Source organism: Camelus bactrianus, chromosome 25, assembly GCF_048773025.1.
Source record: "Camelus bactrianus isolate YW-2024 breed Bactrian camel chromosome 25, ASM4877302v1, whole genome shotgun sequence".
Classification (NCBI taxonomy): Eukaryota; Metazoa; Chordata; class Mammalia; order Artiodactyla; family Camelidae; genus Camelus; species Camelus bactrianus.
Genome location: NC_133563.1, coordinates 11,178,881 through 11,197,325, shown reverse-complemented (window position 1 = coordinate 11,197,325; position 18,445 = coordinate 11,178,881). Strand labels below are relative to the sequence as shown.

At 34.6% G+C, this 18,445-nt stretch overlaps 1 protein-coding gene across 11 annotated transcripts in view; it reads right to left on the bottom strand.

Annotated features, from left to right (window-relative positions):
- Positions 1-18,445, bottom strand: part of RIMS2 (regulating synaptic membrane exocytosis 2) — a 509,607-nt gene that overhangs the window by 337,484 nt on the left and 153,678 nt on the right. For 6 of the 11 annotated variants that reach the window (XM_074352613.1, XM_074352615.1, XM_045517248.2 and 3 more), the window contains exon 1: positions 1,282-2,044. The exons of the other annotated variants lie outside the window; for them this stretch is intronic. In XM_074352613.1, the coding sequence (XP_074208714.1) occupies positions 1,282-1,403 (122 nt within the window). In that variant the 5' untranslated portion in view covers positions 1,404-2,044. Of the gene's footprint in view, positions 1-1,281; positions 2,045-18,445 lie in introns of those variants that run through there. 11 annotated transcript variants of the gene reach the window in all.

The window sequence follows — 18,445 nt, the reverse complement described above, 5'->3', positions numbered from 1 at the left end:
ATGTAAAATGCAATACAGATATTTTTACCATAAATTATAGACACTCAAATGATATATTACTAAGCTAAAAAAGCCCAATATCTCAAAATATAGATTTCATAACTGTTACATATTTTAAATTAGTCCAAAAACTAAATGTAAAAAAATCAAATTAGTTAATTGAATAGAACTGAATGAGGAAAGAAGTGAATTTTTATTAAAAAAAAAAGATACGTTACTCCATATTCCATGAAAAGGTCATAGATTTATCATCAGTAAACATTTTAAATGTCAACAAATTGTAAAAGCCTTCTTTTCATTTGCTACATTAAAACACGTACTGTGTAATCGGTATTCTTGTAATCTCTAAAACAGGCTGCCTCACATTGTTCAGAGATCCTAAAAGGAAGAGACCAGCAAAAACCATTCAATATTCTATGCACTCTTAGTCCTCTCTCAATTTCCAGAAGGTTTCAGTGCAATATCATGTTCACAGAATTTCTTTCTCAGTCTTTCTCCACATATATTTAGCTTTGGGGTCTTCTCTATACTACGGATCTAACATTAGGAATTCTCAAAAGGCAAACAACTTAAATGAGAGAAGAACTAGCAGATAAAACTGCATTTTAAAAGCCTTCTTTAATAGGCTATCTCTTTTCGTGTAAGCCAGAGAAACCATCTAAAACATATGTCCGTAATTTAACAACCTTCAACACACACACACACAAAATCAGGCTGAAAAAGCAATAGGAATTTATAACAAAGCATCTTTCTAAACTAGCCAGTCTAATACAAAGCATTTTTAGTAGTTCCATAATATAGCTTGTTTTAAAGTGATTACTTCTCTACCCTGCATAGAGAAATATCTTAGACCTAGAAAACATCTTCCGCATGTTTTACAAAGAGCATGCATGATTGCTAATTCACATTTTCCAACGAATCACACATGATTACACAGCCCCATCCTTATATATGCAATGTAATCACTGCCATGATCACAAAGAAAAAAATCTATCATTTTAAGTTAATAGTTTTATTTATTAGAAAATGAAATCATGAAGCAGCCTGTATTATGTTTCAGAGGTCAAGCTAGTTAAATTTAAGATGCTTTTTGTGCTTTGAAGTAAGCTTATTTGTCTTCTTAAAATCAATTAAGAATACTACATAAAATTTGGTATTTATGATAAAAAAAGACAACACCCTTATAATACTAATTTCAATACAGAACAATTTTACAGACATGTAAGATTATTATTCTGCAAATATCAATACTAAAAGAAAATATAGTTTAGCTTTACTCACCTTACATTGTTCAGCGTTTGTCCAAAAAGCTCATTTTGTAAAATATTTGGTGGGGATGAAAAAACCCCATGAAAATGAGATAAAACAGAATTGCAGACCTGGCGCAATGTCTCAAATTGCATTTTCTTTCTTTTTTTTTTTTTTTTTTTCCTCTCTTATTTTTCCTTACCACCTGTCTTTAAAGTCATCTATTTGCAGGCACCATCAAATAAAAACATGCCAATCAAGTTCCATATTTCTCCTGAGCTCTGTAAAAACTGTGCTTAAACGAGCAGAGGTTGATAGTTAATTGTACAGTCATTATTCTTCTAATTCAGTCGTAGAAGATTCAGTACCCGTGCGGCTTTCGGCTTTCTCCTGACTGTAGCAAGAATTCTAAACAGCAGCAAGCTTTTTGGGCATTCCCAGCTGAAGTGTGAAGCTGAGCTGCTTTCATGTACTCTACTCATATTTCTCTAAGCCTATTAAAAACACGCAATGAATAGATGCTGTCGTCAGGAGTTTCAGCACATCTGGCTGCCAGCAATAAAATCTCACAAGTAATAAAAATGAGACAAGGTATCTTCTCAATGTTACCACTGGGTAAGAGGGAGAGAAATTATACGTTTCCCAACCCTTTTCTCCTTGCCTGAAAAATGAAAAACTCCAGCAACAGAGTATATAGTTCTCTTCAGTGTACAGGCTGCTGCATAGGACCAGAAGACTCAAAAAAATAAGTGATACATCCTTCTTTTGATATCATGAAGCAGTCAAAGTGTGACAGACAATAGGGCTTTCACTGCCTGCATTTGTAATGTCATGCTGCTAAAGAGACATCTGGGAAACATGTACTTAGTTGTCTTAATCTCTTATTTAATTTTAAAATGTCTTCATTTATTTATTTTTAAAGAAAAGTGAGTCATGTTCAGTCTGGGCCCTTTCTAAAGGCCGTGCATAGTGACTACATGATTATTTATGTAATGTTAGGAAAAAGTCATACCTTATCAATTAAAATTCACTTGAACAACACACATAAAATATGAACGTTACCACAAATTAAAAAACCACAACTAAAGCCAGGGAGGCTTTTTCAACTATTATTAATTTATTCCAATAACAGTTGTCATAGCATTTCTCAGGTGGACACTTTCTAAAGGCGCCAAGGGTTTTAGAGTACCCCAGATCATCATCCATTCTCAACAACTAATTCTGGTTTAGATAAAATGTTAGGATATTCTATGTCCAGGGACACCCATCTTTCTACAAAAGATGCTCTAAAAGTAGTATGTAAATCAGATTTTAAAAATTAACTCACTTATGGAGATGACTAATATATTTATTGATCTTTAATTGCTCCTAAATCAAGACAGTTCTTAACAGACCCCTTTTAGCCGTTCTTCTCTCAACTTTTAGCCCTAACCCTCTCATATCCCCTCCTTCCACACACACACCACTATCAATAAATAGTCACTTAAATATACTAAAAAATTTTCTTAGAACTGGTGAATTTTTTTGACATGAATGTCACAAAATAACAACACAAAAGAAAGATGTAAAAATATAAACTTTTAAATGATACAAAGTAAACATGCAATAATATAAACCTTTAAACAACTGATTTCTTTCTTTTATAAACTATGATCGTCAATTACGGCTTTGTCCTCAACTAAGAGCACTCCTATTTTGCTTATTATTTATTATTTTAGATTTTTAAAGGTACACATTAATCTATGTATGAAACATACATATACACATAATAATCATAAAGTATTTTGGGTTTATAAAGTACTTCTAAATTAATTTTTTTAATATCCAGAAAACATTGTGAGTAAGTGCTATTGTTTTATAGATAAAAAGAAATTGAGGTATTAAGGGATTAAAGGTCACATAGCTTGTAAAAGATATGGTATTTGAAAAAAGGTCTTTGCTTTGGACTTCATTTCACAGGCTCCTTCCCTATCATTCTATCTTCTGCATATGTGCACACGTGGGCACCATACGCACACACAAACATGCACATCTATTTGTAGATAGATCCGTCTCTACGGATGAATAGGAAAACTACCTGCCAGTGATCCAATCAAGTATACTTCAGTGGAGCAAACATCTCAGATCTTTTAATTCACAAGTAACTTTCAATGGGTTTCTTCCATTTAACTCAAACAGAAGCAAACTGAGGTACTTCAAATTTTTGAGCCTCTGTTTACAAGCTGATTTTCATATCTATGAAAGGTCAATTTCTATTAAGTGGAAACATATATTTTTACATTTTTAAGTATTTCCTCATGCTATGCAAAATGTAATGCTAAGTCTAATCTGCATTATTCATATATTGTTCATCATGTTCCTAACTCTAGACATTAAATAATATAATATATATATATATATTCCCTCTTGTGGGTGGATTCAATTTTCTAAATAATCAAAAGCCATTTTAAAGCAAGTCTATTAAATAAGAAGGTGATTACACTGCAAAACACTCTCTGTGGTTAAAAAAAAGTTTCTTTCGTGTTTCAAAGTTGGATCTGAAGGCAAGGTCACAGGAAGAGTTTCAAAAATGGTCTAAGCAATAGACACACTATTGGAATGAGCCTTAAAGTGGCGCCTTCGAAGTAAACAATATAGCAACGCCTTCCTCAGAGCCTTCTTTTCCAGCTGTCACAATACAACACACACTATTGGTCGGCTTTCTCCCGGTTCCCTCCATATCCCAGAAGAGATTTCGTCCACTTTTCCACCCCATTATCACCTCTCCTGCTCCTACTCATCTGTAGGGGCTCAAATGCCACTTTCTCAAGACGACTTTCTTTGACCTGGATTAGGTCCCCTCTTATGCACTCTCACTGTACCCTGTACTTTTTCTTCACAGCATTTGATAAAAATATAGCTATATATTTACTTGAAAAAAATGTTTATGTCTTTCACCCTCAGTTTCATGAGATTAAGGCCCACACTTGTTTTGTCTACCACAGTGCCTAGTAGAAAGTAATCATATCTCATAACTAGGATAGGAGACTGCTCAGGGCTTAATTCAGTTCTTGGTTTCCGTGTTTGTTTTAGCCTACCACATCATGTTATAAGGTTCATAAATATAAGAAGAACCAATAATTATAATCAAACATTGTACTTTGAATGGACTTTGTAATTTGTAATAAATATCCTAAATATTATAAAGAACGTCTATAGCTCTTAGTTGTTTTAAATTTTCTATATATGGAAGGCTCACAAGTAACATAGATATCAGAGGCTTAGATGAAGACAGAAAGAACATGGCATTTGGAGTCAAACGGCCTAGATTTAAGTACTGACTCCAACCCTAACTAGCCATAAAAACTTCAGGATGTTTACTTTATATATCTGAGTTATGGTTTCTTCAAATGTAAAATAAGCTACATCACTTACTTCATATGGTAATTATTATATTAAAACATGTAATGTATATATAAATGTATTTATAAACTCTAAAGTACATTGTACTTGGACGTAACTTCACTATGACCTATCTAAGGAATCAAATTACTGGAACCAAGATTCTAACAATAATGTTAAGTATCTTTTATTTATCATAATTATTCACGCAAAAATATTTTTAGAATTTCTTTGTGCAAGGTTCTATACCTCTGTTTGCTAGATGCTGAAGGGATGCAATGTTTTTATGCTTACCCCTTTCTGAGAAAATCAGATAAATTCAGAATGTCCTTCAAGTAAGGTCAGCTCCAGACTTACACTGGGGCCTGCAGAGAGCATTAACTCTCACAAATGGTGTGGCTGGTAGTAACTGTTTCTCTACTATGGCCATTCCATTAGAATCTTTAGTTCTTCACTGGAAATGACAATGCTAACTAGAGTTCCCACAGAAGATGGTAAGAAACTTAAGCAGCAAAGGCAATTTCATTAAAAATGATAGCTAAAAAGTCAAACTTTTTAGCTTGAAAACTTGAAAAAGTTCAACCTAAAAGTTATCAAAAATCTCAAGTAAAAATGATAACAATTTATTTTGCCTTCTAAATTGGCAAAGTATTGGCCAGAAGGTCAGAGAATGGGCACTCTTAAACCATACTTATTGGCGGGAGTGCACACTGGTAGAACCTTTCTGAGAAATATTTAGTAATATGTAGCAAAAACCTTTAAAATGTTCAAACTCTGAGAGAGCACTAGGAGAATTAACACTAAAATGTCGATATTGATTATCTCTGGCTGAAAACGTTACAAAATCTTTTCTCCTTTATACTTTTTGGTACACTATCCACTAGAACAGCCCAAAATTTAATCTACATAATGCAATGTGGAGAAGTCTACAATTACAATGAAATCATTAACTGTAATATATTAAGTATGATGTTAGCCCATAAACTTTTGCTTAGCAATGCTCAAGTAAATCAAATACTAGATTATTAGTTTTCACAGGATTGGCTATACCCATTAGCAATGGTATCTGTCCTCTTCTTTATCAATAAGCCCCTAAATTTCTCTAATAATCCAAATCGTTTAACTAGTAGTATGAAACCTCCAAATGAGGTGCGAAAACAAAACTTGGCACTAACTTCTTCACATCATCCTCAAAAACATTTGAAATATTAAGTCTTAAAGTTGTTTAAGAATCTTGGTTTGCAAATGCCTAGTGGCTATAAGCTAAATATCTTAGGAAATTTAATACAAACTCAAAAATTTAATGAAAGAATAAAAACTAGGGAATTACATTCCTCTAAATTAATAACAACACAAGTGTCTTACTTAAGGAACATTCATTCATGGCATATTTAAATTTTACAGTTTTAAAGATGTCGGGTTTATTTTGAATTTTTAAGAGCACCAAAGTGTTTCTATTAAAATGCTCTACACATGCAAACATCCAAACTTTGCTAGTCATTAAGTGAAACCATATGTTATATAATATATATAATCCATAACAAAAAAATCCCTGAAATGCTAAAGGAATTTTTCATTTTAAAATATAGATCTGTAGTTCTATCTACATAATTAAAACAACTGCACTATCTCTTCTATTGCATTATTCTTGTTCCATTGACTTCCTGAAGCATCTCATAAAAATCTAAGGCTTATAAGAAAGAAGGTCCAGAGAACAAAGTGTATTCATATGTTTTGCAAATTAAAGTCTTGCGTTGTAAATATGTCCCTGAGGCAAGACCATAAAACCATTCACCTCAGGAATAACAAATAAGCAAAGAAATAAAAGGCAGATGATGAAAGTTCTAACAAAAGGAGAGGAAAGACATGCAATAAATGTAAATTGGCCTGTGCTCCAACTTAGAATGGACCATACAGTACATCAGGGACGAAAGAGAGGAAGAACAGCCCAGATCTAAATAAGTACACTACAAATCTAAAGATTTCAGATCAAAATGGAAAGCAGCTTAGTTCAAAATACCTACAGCAGTTTTCATAATAAGTTTTTTGAAAGTGTTGGTCCTCAGCTGTTTTTCGATGTACAAAAAAATTCTGTAGTATTTTCTGGGGCTTTAACTCTGTATCTATCTCCCTGGCTTTGACCATTGCTGCAGAAGAGACTCAACAGTTTCTACCATCTTATTCAGAAAGGAAAGGAGAAACACAGTAAAAGCCTCCACAAATGTATAAAACTCCACCATCATTATCATCTCCCTGCCTCCTCTTTCAGGGCCAGATATATGAGGGCTAATCGCACTGTGCTTTGAATCAAGCTGCATTATCAAGTATTACAGGGTTGCTTCAGTAGTCCAGTGCCAGAGCAGCTCTTACCAGAGCAGTCCACATACCTACAAGCTGGCAGCAGCAGGAATATCTTTCCTATCGGATTCAGGAGTCAGGCTGTAGAGAACCAATCCTAGATTTAAACTCCAGAAGGAAAATATCCAGAGTGATTATCTGCTCTGACACCTAGAGATTTTATCTGTTAGAGGAAAGAGAACCAAGATCTCTGAAAACACAATCTGGTAAATCCCTTCAGTGTTAGAAATGCTAGTTCCGAGTATATATCCCTTGATAATCATCAAGAGAACAACTGGAAGCAATACTACAATTTCAGGGAGCTGTACCCATATGAATAAGCTCCAACTCTATCTCTAACAACTACACTGACTGGGAGCCACAGTAGAAGGAATGTTTATAGCCTTGAGACTCCAAGCACTCAACCTAAGTTTGCAAACTGCCTCCACAAGGCATTGCTGATACTTAGTAAATTCCAAGTATCCACAGATTCTTCAGGAAAGAAGCACTGACTGCACATTGTCATTGTATGAACATTAAAAATGATAGTCATTGACACAACTATAAATGTGTTTTAGCAAAATATGGGAAGAAATGATACTATGCAATAATACTGGCTTCCAAGAGTTCCCATCCACAATTTCCTTCTCTCATGCAATTTATTTCTACTCATTACATCATGAGCAAGTGGGGAGTACAGACATCATAAATACACCAAAATATTATCTCACCACATGTGGATGCAAGGAGATAGATTAGAAAGCTGATACAGTAGTCAAAGCAAGATATTAGCTGGCTTGGATTAAAATGATCACAGTAAAATGGAGACAGAGAAAGACTAAAAAGGGAGATGTTGAATCAAAGGACACAATGACTGATTTGCCACAGGGGTGGGAGGTGGTGTATGAAGGTCATGAGACCTTCAAAGGTCAAAAATGACTCTCAGATTTCTAAGCAGACAGTCTTAAAATTTGCTGAGAAAGAGAATGCCAAAGGAGGAGCAGACTGAGGGAAAAGGAAGGGGAAGATGATGAGTTGTTGAATTTAAAGAGCACGTAAGATAGCTAGAAAGACAGATACGTAAGCAACTGGATGTGTCACTCTGGGGTTCAGAAAAGAGTTCTCAGCTGAAGATATAAATTCAGGAAGCATCAGCATGTTAGTAATGATTTCCACCAAGCGAGTAGATGAGATCACCCAGAAAGTTCAAAAGGGAAAAGAAAAAAAGGTCTAAGACAGTGCACCAGGGAACTAAGCTCCACGTCGTCATCAGATAAAGCAGCAGCTTAATGAAGAGGAGAAGCCACAGAGGAAGGAGGAAATCAGGAGAGTGGGGTGGCCTCTAAGCCAATAAAAGACAATGTTTTAAGAAGAATGGTATGGTCAACTCTGTATTATATATTCTGTCATCTGGAATTTGAAGATTTGCCATTTGTGACCATGTGCTTCAAAACAATTCTACTGAAAACCACTCATTTACCGGAAGTCTCTCACTCTACAGGACCCAGACCTAACCTATGGAAATGGATTGGGAGCAGACATCCTTTAAGCCCCTCATAAAACCCCTTTCCTCCCTTGGTGAAAGATAAGCAAAGAAAATTTAGTCTTGGTTCAGCCGAAGCAGGAGACCTTATGCAAATAAATGCAAATCCACATGTATTTTGATACAATTCTACCAACTAAAAAGTCCAGCTAGACATGCCTGGCCCTTAGAAACAGACAGAGATCAAGATTAGTCAGAGAACCCAGAGCTGCTTACGAATGAAGGTGATGAAGCACCGAATTTGAAAGTAGAACAAAAAGGCAAGTATAATGTAAATAAGACCTATTTTAGCAATTTTCGATCTAGCTTCCCTTTTTCCTACTAGTTCCTTCCTATAGTAGTTTATTCATTATTGATTTTATTTTAGAAGACTCATGGTTTTAATGATATTTGTAATGATAAATGATAATTTATCATTACATAAATAATAAAACATTTATTTTATGTGTGAGTCAAGTCACCACTGATTTGATTACTGTATTATTTCCTATCCTAAAAGAAGCTCGCTTAATCCCATATTCCCTTCTAGGTACTTTCCCATTTTAATGGCCCTCTTCACAGCAAAATTTTTTGAAGTTGTCTGTAGTTGCTATATTTACCTCCTCATTTCACATTATCTTCTCAGTCTGTAACAATAGAGTTTCCATCTCTAATATCCATTGAGAGTGCTCTCACCAGTAACTTCCTTGTTGCCAAGTTCAAAGATAATTCTCTTTTCTTAACACAACTTCCCTCTAACTTTTGACACTGCTGCTATGCTGTACACGGCTCGTAAACAACCTTCACACTTTGTTTCTGAGACATATTCTCCTGATTTTCCTCTTGCTCAGTGTCTTTTGCTGGCTCTGACTCCTCTTCTTGATCTTTAGATGTTGGTAATGTCCAAGGCTCTACTGTGGCTATGTTGTAGGTCTCTTCTGATCTTTAATCTGCATGCTCTTCCTAAATGACTTAGATCCCATGGCTTTTCTATGTGATACCTTTGCTCTTATCTTTCCCTAGAACTTCAAACTCATGTCCTAGAACTCCAGACTCATATGTCCGTCAACTTGACATTCCTAAATAGAAGTCAAAGGGTCATCTCAAACATAATGGGGGCCAAACATAATTCCTCACTTTTTCCTATCTTGAAACAACACCATGGCTTGTCTAGGCGTTATCCTTGATCTCGCTCTCTCTCACACTCCACCACATATATTCTATTCAATCTATCAATAGTAGGTTCTGTCAATTCAATCTTCAAAACAGAACACAAACTCATCAACACTTCCATCTTGTTTCTATAATTCTAGTTCAAGCCACCACCTCCTCTCCTAGACTACTTCAACAGCCTCCTAACTATTCTCTGCATCATTCTTGTCCCCTACAAACCATTCTTCACATCACATAATGATCATACGAAAACATAAATAATATCATGTTACTTCCAAGTTTAAACCCTACAATGATACTGTATCACATTTAAAATAGAATCCTGAACTCCCTCGTTTTACAGAAAGAAAGATGCATTTTTTTCATCCAAGTGGTTGGTGACAAAGTTAGAATGAGCATCCACATATTACAGTCCAGTGCTCTGTAAAGTACCACCATGTCTTCGTCATTCAGAAACTCCTCATGGATGCTCTTATTTCAAATGTAAGCTAGTTTTACAGTTTATCAGTGTTCCCAGAATGTGAAAAGAAAGGATCTGAAAACACACACACAAAAAAAGAACAATGTAGGCCTTGAACGTAAACATAACTCACAAATCTGACATTTTGCGTGATAATAAAACACAAAGATGCACTGAAGCACTAGATCCAAATATACTTAGGCAGAAGGGTGAAATATTGCAATAAAAAAACAACTTTTCATAATCCTCCCCACATACATGACTCTAATTCTTATTAAGCAAAGTCACCCAGAAGAACTAGGTTTCTTACCACTTTCCAGGCAGGGATTTTAAGTCAACCTCAAAACTTTCAACCATGTCAAATAATTTATATATAAATAAATTTCAGATATATACTACAGAAGTGAAAAGGCTATTTTACAACACAACAATTTTGAGTCCATATATTCTATAGTCTTGCAGCCCTGTTTGTATGAAAAAAATATAAACTTTTTCTGGGAGATGTAACTAAAATTTGTCAATACTGCTTTATCAACACAAATCAATTCTCACACAGAGAAAAGGAAGACTAAAGTAGATTTAAAGATCTGATAAATAGAAAACTCAATAAGAATTTGAAAATATTACTGAGAAAAAATAAGTTGAGAACTAATATCTAAGAAATAGACAAACAAAAAAATGCTCAGGAGGAAATATAATAAAAGAAAGAAGAATTGAAAAGAAAAAAATGGAAGGGGGCTGAATCAGTAGAGAGGGGGAGGTCACCCTTAAGTTTAATTTTCCAGTTCAAGCACTGTGTAATTAGGTAAGCACAGTGAGAGCTGTTCCACCGATAACCTTCAAACCAACCTTGAAAGACCTTCCCAGACAAGAGCTCCAAATCATACATCAAAACTTCCAACTGTGTCAAACAATACAAACAAGCATCTCTCGGGTATATATCACAGAAATAAAAATAGGTGATTATAGGAAATAACAATTTTGATTCTCTACATGATTTTTCGTACAGTTTAGGTTATCTTATATAATCTTGTCTATATACAATTAAATACTCTACTGGTGATGAAGCAGGAGACTACTAAAAATTCAATCTCTAACCTAGCAGTTTTCAAAAGTATAGTCCACTGACCTCTGATGGGTTCCCAAGACTCTTAAGGAGAATCTGCAGGGTCAAACTCTATTCATAATAATATAATAAAATGTTATTTGCCTCTTGGACTTCATTCTCTCATGGATGTACAGCAGAGTTTTTCAGAGGCTACATTTTGTGTGACATCTCAAGATAATAAGTACACAAGGAAATAAAAGAACCTAGCCATCTTCCACCAAATTAGACATTAAAGGGATTTGCAAAAATAAAAAATAATGCCAATTTTCTCACTAAATTTTTCTTTTTGAAATATTAGTTTTTATTTAAATTTTTATTTAAAATATTAAAATATTTGTTTTCTGCTACAACAGGCATCACCACAATCTTGGTGGTGGCTTAACAAAACATTTATTATCTTACAGTTTCTATAGGTCAGGAGTTCAAGCAAGGTTTAACAGGTGGAAGCAAGGTGTTAGCCAGCCATGTTTCTTTCTGAAGCTCAGGGTCTGTTTCCAAGCTCACATGATTGTTGGCAGAATTCAGTTTCTTGTGGCTCTAAGAATGAGGTCCATTTTCTTGCTAGCTGTCAGCCAAGGGATGCTCTTAGCTCCTACATACTCCTCCACAGATCCCTGCCAAGTGACCCCTTCGAAGACCTTTCACAACATGGTGGCTTACTTCTTGAAAGCCAGCAGAAGAATCTCTTACTTCAGTGTAAGACATAGTCTCACATAATGTAACGTAATCACAGAAGTGACAATTCTATTATCTTTGCCATACTCTATTAGCTAGAAGCAAGTCACAAGTTTCATCCATTCCCAAAGGATGGGTAAAATTCATTACAGGTCAACTCAGAATTCTGTCTACTCCATATGGCTACTTAACATGCAATGGGTTTATTATTATTTTTAAATTAATTAACAAAGATATATTTTAAATTTTTTCTCAGTTTTTATTTCTAATGTGAGAAATATCAATAAAGATATTCCATATAAACAAAAGCTCTTTGGGGAGGGTATAGCTTAGCTGGTAGAGTGCATGTTTATCATGCAGGAGGTCCTGGGTTCAATCCCCACTATCTCCTCAAAGAGTAAATAAATAAATAAATCTAATTACCACCCCACCCCCCAAAATCAAACCAAAACAAAACAAAAGCTCTTTGAGATCTTCAATCATTTTTAAGATTGGTAAGAGATCCTAAGACCAAAACTTTGAGAACCACTGCTCTAATCTAAGCTGCCTCTTATAATAGACACATAATAAAAGACAAGAAAATTTACTTTCTGCAAGCAGTATTTCTATTTTAAAACAAATAAGCAGTAGTCATGCTCCTAATATAAAATAAAATTTTAAATTGCAGAAGTGATTCAAGTTATTCACCTTTCCATTTTCATTCAGCTTGAAAATTTGAACCATAATCACTTATTTTTATAAATGTTTAAATATTCCCCATCCAATCCCACACTTTTCAGTTTCAGGGAATCGCAGGAGCAATCTTCTTGAGTAGGTAAAAATAGGTAGGCCCTACGTATAACTAACTAGAACAGGAATTGTTTGAGTGAAATGCAGGAAGGCAGAAAATATGAACGTTTCGGTGTAAATGAGTATAAAAGAATTCAAGCACTCCACCATGATGCTGACTACTCTTATTCATACTATTATGGATTGATAAATTTAGATGCCTGAATCTTTGAACAATTACAGATATCAAATAGGAAAATGGATCTTTATCTTTATTTAAAGCTTTGACTCCAACTCCCTATTTCTTAACTCTAGTGAGGCATGCTAGACTTTATATGCGCCTTAGGACAAATCTAATGGCTGGCTCCTTAGTCTCACCCTTCTTCCCCTTTGATCTGCCCAAGGGTACTTTGCGACTGTTTTATCTCAGGTCTATCTTATCACATCAGCTATAAGAGATGAAAATATATAGTGAAAAAATGGAAGTAGGCATTTACCTCAAAGCAGGTTCATTGATTACCACTTTAGGCACTTTATTAAAAGATCTAAAAAACACTTCTGCACTCAGCAACCCTCATTCTTGCCCACCTCAATATGGCAGCCCACTTTTGAACCCCCTATCTATTATATCCATGACCAATATCAGAACAGATTCACTTGATGTCTATGAGGAGAGCCAAAAAGGGGAGAGGCTGTGAGAGCCCTGAGAAGTAAATATGTAACATTAATCTTGCCATAAGAGCCACACTAGCAGCAATATACTCTCATAGTTCACTGTGCAGACTCACACTTCTACTGCCAACATAGCTGTTTAAAAAAACTATGAAAAGGGATTATTATGAACATTTATGCTAATATTAATTTAAAATTTTTAAAATTTATTCAATTTTATGTATTTAATGTATGAATGACTTGAGACATCTAAGATACACATTATTGTTGGAATAAAGAAAAGTCTCAAAAATGGTCATTTTGGTGTTAACCAATCATTTTCTCATAACAGCTCAGAAAAAAATGCTGCTGGCTAACAAAACCACCACCATTGGCTAACAAATTACCCCATCTTAATGTCTTTCTGGCTTTCCTTTCCTTCTAACTTTACTACTAAAGCACTATCCTTGATATAATTATTGAAACCAAAATACAACTATATTTTACAAGTGAATAAAAGGCACTCAAAAGAAACTTGTTTAAAATGAATCTATAGATACTTTCAAGAAATAGTAAGTAATAAGTAGAGTCTGATTAGAATGGATACTGGCTTATAATATTTGAAGTATGACTGAAAAGCTCCTGCTTCAAAAGAGACTAATATAGTCAAGTCATACTCGAAAGGAAGGAGTAATAACTTCCCTAGACTTCAAATAAGAACAAAACAAGAAAACAGAAAAAGAAAAGGCAAAACTTCTATAAGGGAAAGTAATTATGATTGAGTGTCACTACACAAAAAGTAAAGTCACCAAATCCAGCCACAGACACAAAGGAGTGGTCACTGAAATTAGCCCAAAGATACCAGCAGATATAAAGGTGAGCTGAAATTGGAATAAAACACAGTTCTAAGGAACAGACCAGTATGGAACACGGAAAAGTTAAATTGGAATGGAGTATCCTATCAAAATGTCTTAATTCTGTCTACAGTATTTTAAAAGAAGATAGAATGACTCAAATGATTAGTGAGACAATCCCATAATGAATACAGCTTCCATGGCTTGTAAAACCAAACTGTAAAACTATCCACACGCTCAAGAATAAATAGAACCTGAACAGTTCTATACTTACTGCAGATACTGAATTCATAGTTTTAAAACCTTAGCCACAAGAAAACTCCAGGGTCTTGCGTCAGAGACAAATTCTACCAAACATTTAAAGAAATAATGACAATTCTACACAAACTCTACACAAAGTTCTTTCTATACAAACTTACAGAAAACTGAAGATAGAAAAGCACTTCTTAACTCATCTTATGAGGCCAGTGTTCCCCTGATACCAAAACCAAGAACACAACACACCAATAAACTTCATGAATATAATTAAAAATTCTCTAACAAAATATCAGTAAATCAAGCCAGCAATATATAAATAGAATAATAATCATTATGACCAAACGGAGTATTCCAGGAATGCAAGGTTGGTACAACATTTGAAAACAATCAGTGTTATTTCATTCTACAAACAGGCCAAAGAAGAAAAATCATATTATTATCTCACAGAGGCAAGAAAAAAGCAACTGACAAAATTCCACAGCCATTCATAATTTTTTAAAAATTCTTAGTAAACTAGTAATAGAATTTCCTCAACTCCATAAAGGACATCTATGAAATACCTACAATTAACAACACATTTGATTGTGAAAAACTCAAAACATTCACCTTAAGACTGACAATAAGACAAAGATGTCATTCTGACCCCCTCTATTTAATATTATAGTGAAGGCACTAGCCAAATGGTACAAAAGATGGAAATAAATGGCTTCAAATTGAAAAGTAAGAAATAAAGCTGTTTTTTTCACAGGTGACATAATCATCCATGTAAAAAATGTCAAAGAATGTTTTAAAAAATACAGTGTGGTACTGTCATAGGATAGATAAACAGACCAATAGGACAGAATAGAGAACTCAAAAATATTCCAACTATATTTAGGAACACTTTAGAAACAGAAGAGGCACCAAAAACCAGTGGTGTACGAATGGATTGCATAATATCTGCCACTGAGAACACTGACTCATTATATGGGGAAAATAAACTTGAATTCATACTTCACCATATCCACAAGTGAACTCCAGGTTAATTAAAGATGTATATGAGAAAGGTAGAACTAAAAGCTAATAGTAGAAAGTGTAAAAAAAAAAGTGTATTTATAGGGTATCAAATGAGTGAGGTCTTACTTTTTTATTGTGACCAGAAGATGAGAAACTATAAGTTTTTTTTTTTAAGTAGTACATTTTACTACATCAAGATAAGAATTCTCGAGAGAGGGGATAGCTCAAGTGGTAGAGAGCATGTTAAGCATGCATGAGGTCCTGGGTTCCATCCCCAGTACCTTCTCCAAAAATAAATAAATAAACGTAACCCCCCCCTCAAAAAAATAACAACAAAGTAAAAAAAAAAAAAAAAAAAAAAAGGAATGTCTGTTCAACAAAGATACCATAGACAAAAATGATGGGAAGCAAATTTTTTTCAAATGGATCAATGATATAAATAAATAATTCATAGTAATGTCAATGCAAAAGTCTGAATAGTATTAAATATTAGTAATGATATGGGGAATCACAAACCTTCAAGCACTGCAGGTAGAAGTAGGGGCAGAACCATTCTTGAGAACAGAACCAGAAAATAAAATATACATACCCTATGTCTCATTAATTCTACATCTAGATATACACACTGCAGAGAAAGTCTAGCATAGGTCCATAAGGAGACTTATTACAAGGATGGTCACTGATTCATCGTAGTAATAAGGAGTTTTCACATAGCCTAGATTGTCCATCACTAATAGAATGTCAAATGAAAGATGGCAGATTCACACTGGGGAATATGTATCAGTTTTCTATTGCTGCCATAACAAATTACCACAAATATAGTAGTTTAAAACAACACCGGTTTATTGTCTTACAGTTCTGTAGGTCAGAAGTCTGGTAGATGATGCCTCACTGGTCTGAAATCAAGCTGCTGGCTGAGCTCCTTTTTGGAAGCTCTAGAAAAGAATCCATTTTTGCTCATTCGGGTTGTTAGCAGAATTCAGTTTTTCAGGCACAGTGCATCTTCTACTGTCTTGTATTTCTCCATATAAACTAGTGTTATAAGTAAAACATATACTCAATGAATATTTTAGGCTAAGTAACTGAAGTGGTATTTGCTACAATATAGTTCCATGGGGAACTTTCCATAAGTCTAAACACAATGCAGTGTTTTCATTAAGTATCACACAGAAACCCTCCAAGGAGAATCAGGAGCTCATGTAATTCATCCTCCACAAGAGTACACTTTTGAGAGTGAAATAGGTGCTCATTTCTCTCTCTCTCTCTCTTTTTTTTATTGAAGTATAGTCAGTTTACAATGTTGCGTCAATTTCTGGTGTACAACATAATGTTTCACTCATACATATACATTCATATATTTCTTTTCATATTCCTTTTCATTATTGTTGGCTCCCGACTGTAGGAACCAAGGAACGAGACTTGGGCCAGAACGGTAAACAAGTTATAAAAAGCTGCAGACTCAGAGGTGAGAAGCCTGGTTAGCCAAGGACGGGTAAGATCCCCAGAGGGGGGCAACCTAAGACAGGCACAGCCACCTGAGTCCAAGAAGAATGTTGTAAAGCAGCCGTTTCTCATACACTCCGCCCTGATAAGCTGTAAGGCTCACTGGTGCCAACACGAACGTGATTTACCAAAACATAAAGGGTCTTCTGACCTTGAGCCAGATGCTGCCTGTTAACCATTTCCCTTGTCATTCTTCTTTGCTATATAAGACTGTACAACTTAATAAAGCTTCAGAGTAGCCATCAGCTCTCTCTGCATATGGTGTGTATGTGTACATGGTATCGTGACAATTGTAAGTTACAAGATATTCATTACAAGATATTGAATATAGTTCCCTGTGCTATACAGTATAAACTTGTTATTTATCTATTTTATATATAGTAGTTAGTACCTGCACATATCCAACTCCCAATTTATCCCTTCCAACCTCTGCTTTCCGTCAGTAATCATAAGTTTGTTTTCTATGTCTGTGAGTCTTTTTCTGTTTTATAAATAAGTTCATTTGTCTTTTTTTTAAGATTCTACATATAAGTATATCATATGGTATTTTTCTTTCTCTTTCTGCCTTACTTCACTTAGAATAACGATCTCCAAGTCCATCCATGTTGCTGCAAATGGCATTATTTTATTCTTCTTTATGGCTGAGTAGTATTTCAACTTCTTTATTCAGTTATCTTTTGAGAGACATTTAGGTTGCTTCCATGTCTTGGCTATTGTAAATAGTGCTGCTATGAACACTAGGGTGCATGTATCATTTTAAATTAGAGTTCCCCCCAGATATGTGACCAGAACTGGGATTGCTGGATCAAAGGGGTAAGTCTATTTTTAGTTTTTTTCTGGAATCTCCATACTGTTTTCCATAATGGCTGCACTAAACTACATTCCTACCAACAGTGTAGAAAAGTTCCCTTTTCTCCACACTCTCTTCAGCATTTATCATTTGTGGACTTCTTAGTGGTGGCTATTCTAACTGGTGTGAGGTGGTACCATGTTGTAGTTTTCATTTGCATTTCTCTGATAATAGCAATATTGAGCACTTTTCATGTGCCCATTGGTCACTTGTATGTCTTCATTGCAAAATTGCTTATTTAGGTTTTCTGCCCATTTTTGGATTGGGTTGTTTGGCTGTTTGTTAATAAGCTGTATGAGCTGTTTGTATATTCTGAAAATTAAGCCCTTGTCAGTTGCATCTTTGCAAATATATTCTCCCATTCCACAGGCTGGTTATCTTTTGTTTTGATTATAGTTTCCTTTGCTATGCAAAACCTTGTAAGTTTAATTAGGTCCCATTTGTTTATTTATTTATTTTTTATTCCTATTGCCTGGGTAGACTGCCCTGGAAGAACACTGCCAAGATTTATGTCAGAGAATGTTTTGCCTGTGTTTTCTTCTAGGAAGTTTATAGTGTCTTGTCTTACGTTTAAGCCTTTGAGCTATGAAATGGGTGCTGTTAATAATTATGGTGTAACAAAAAGTGTAAGTGAGGACAGGCCCTGGCAAACTGGGACGTA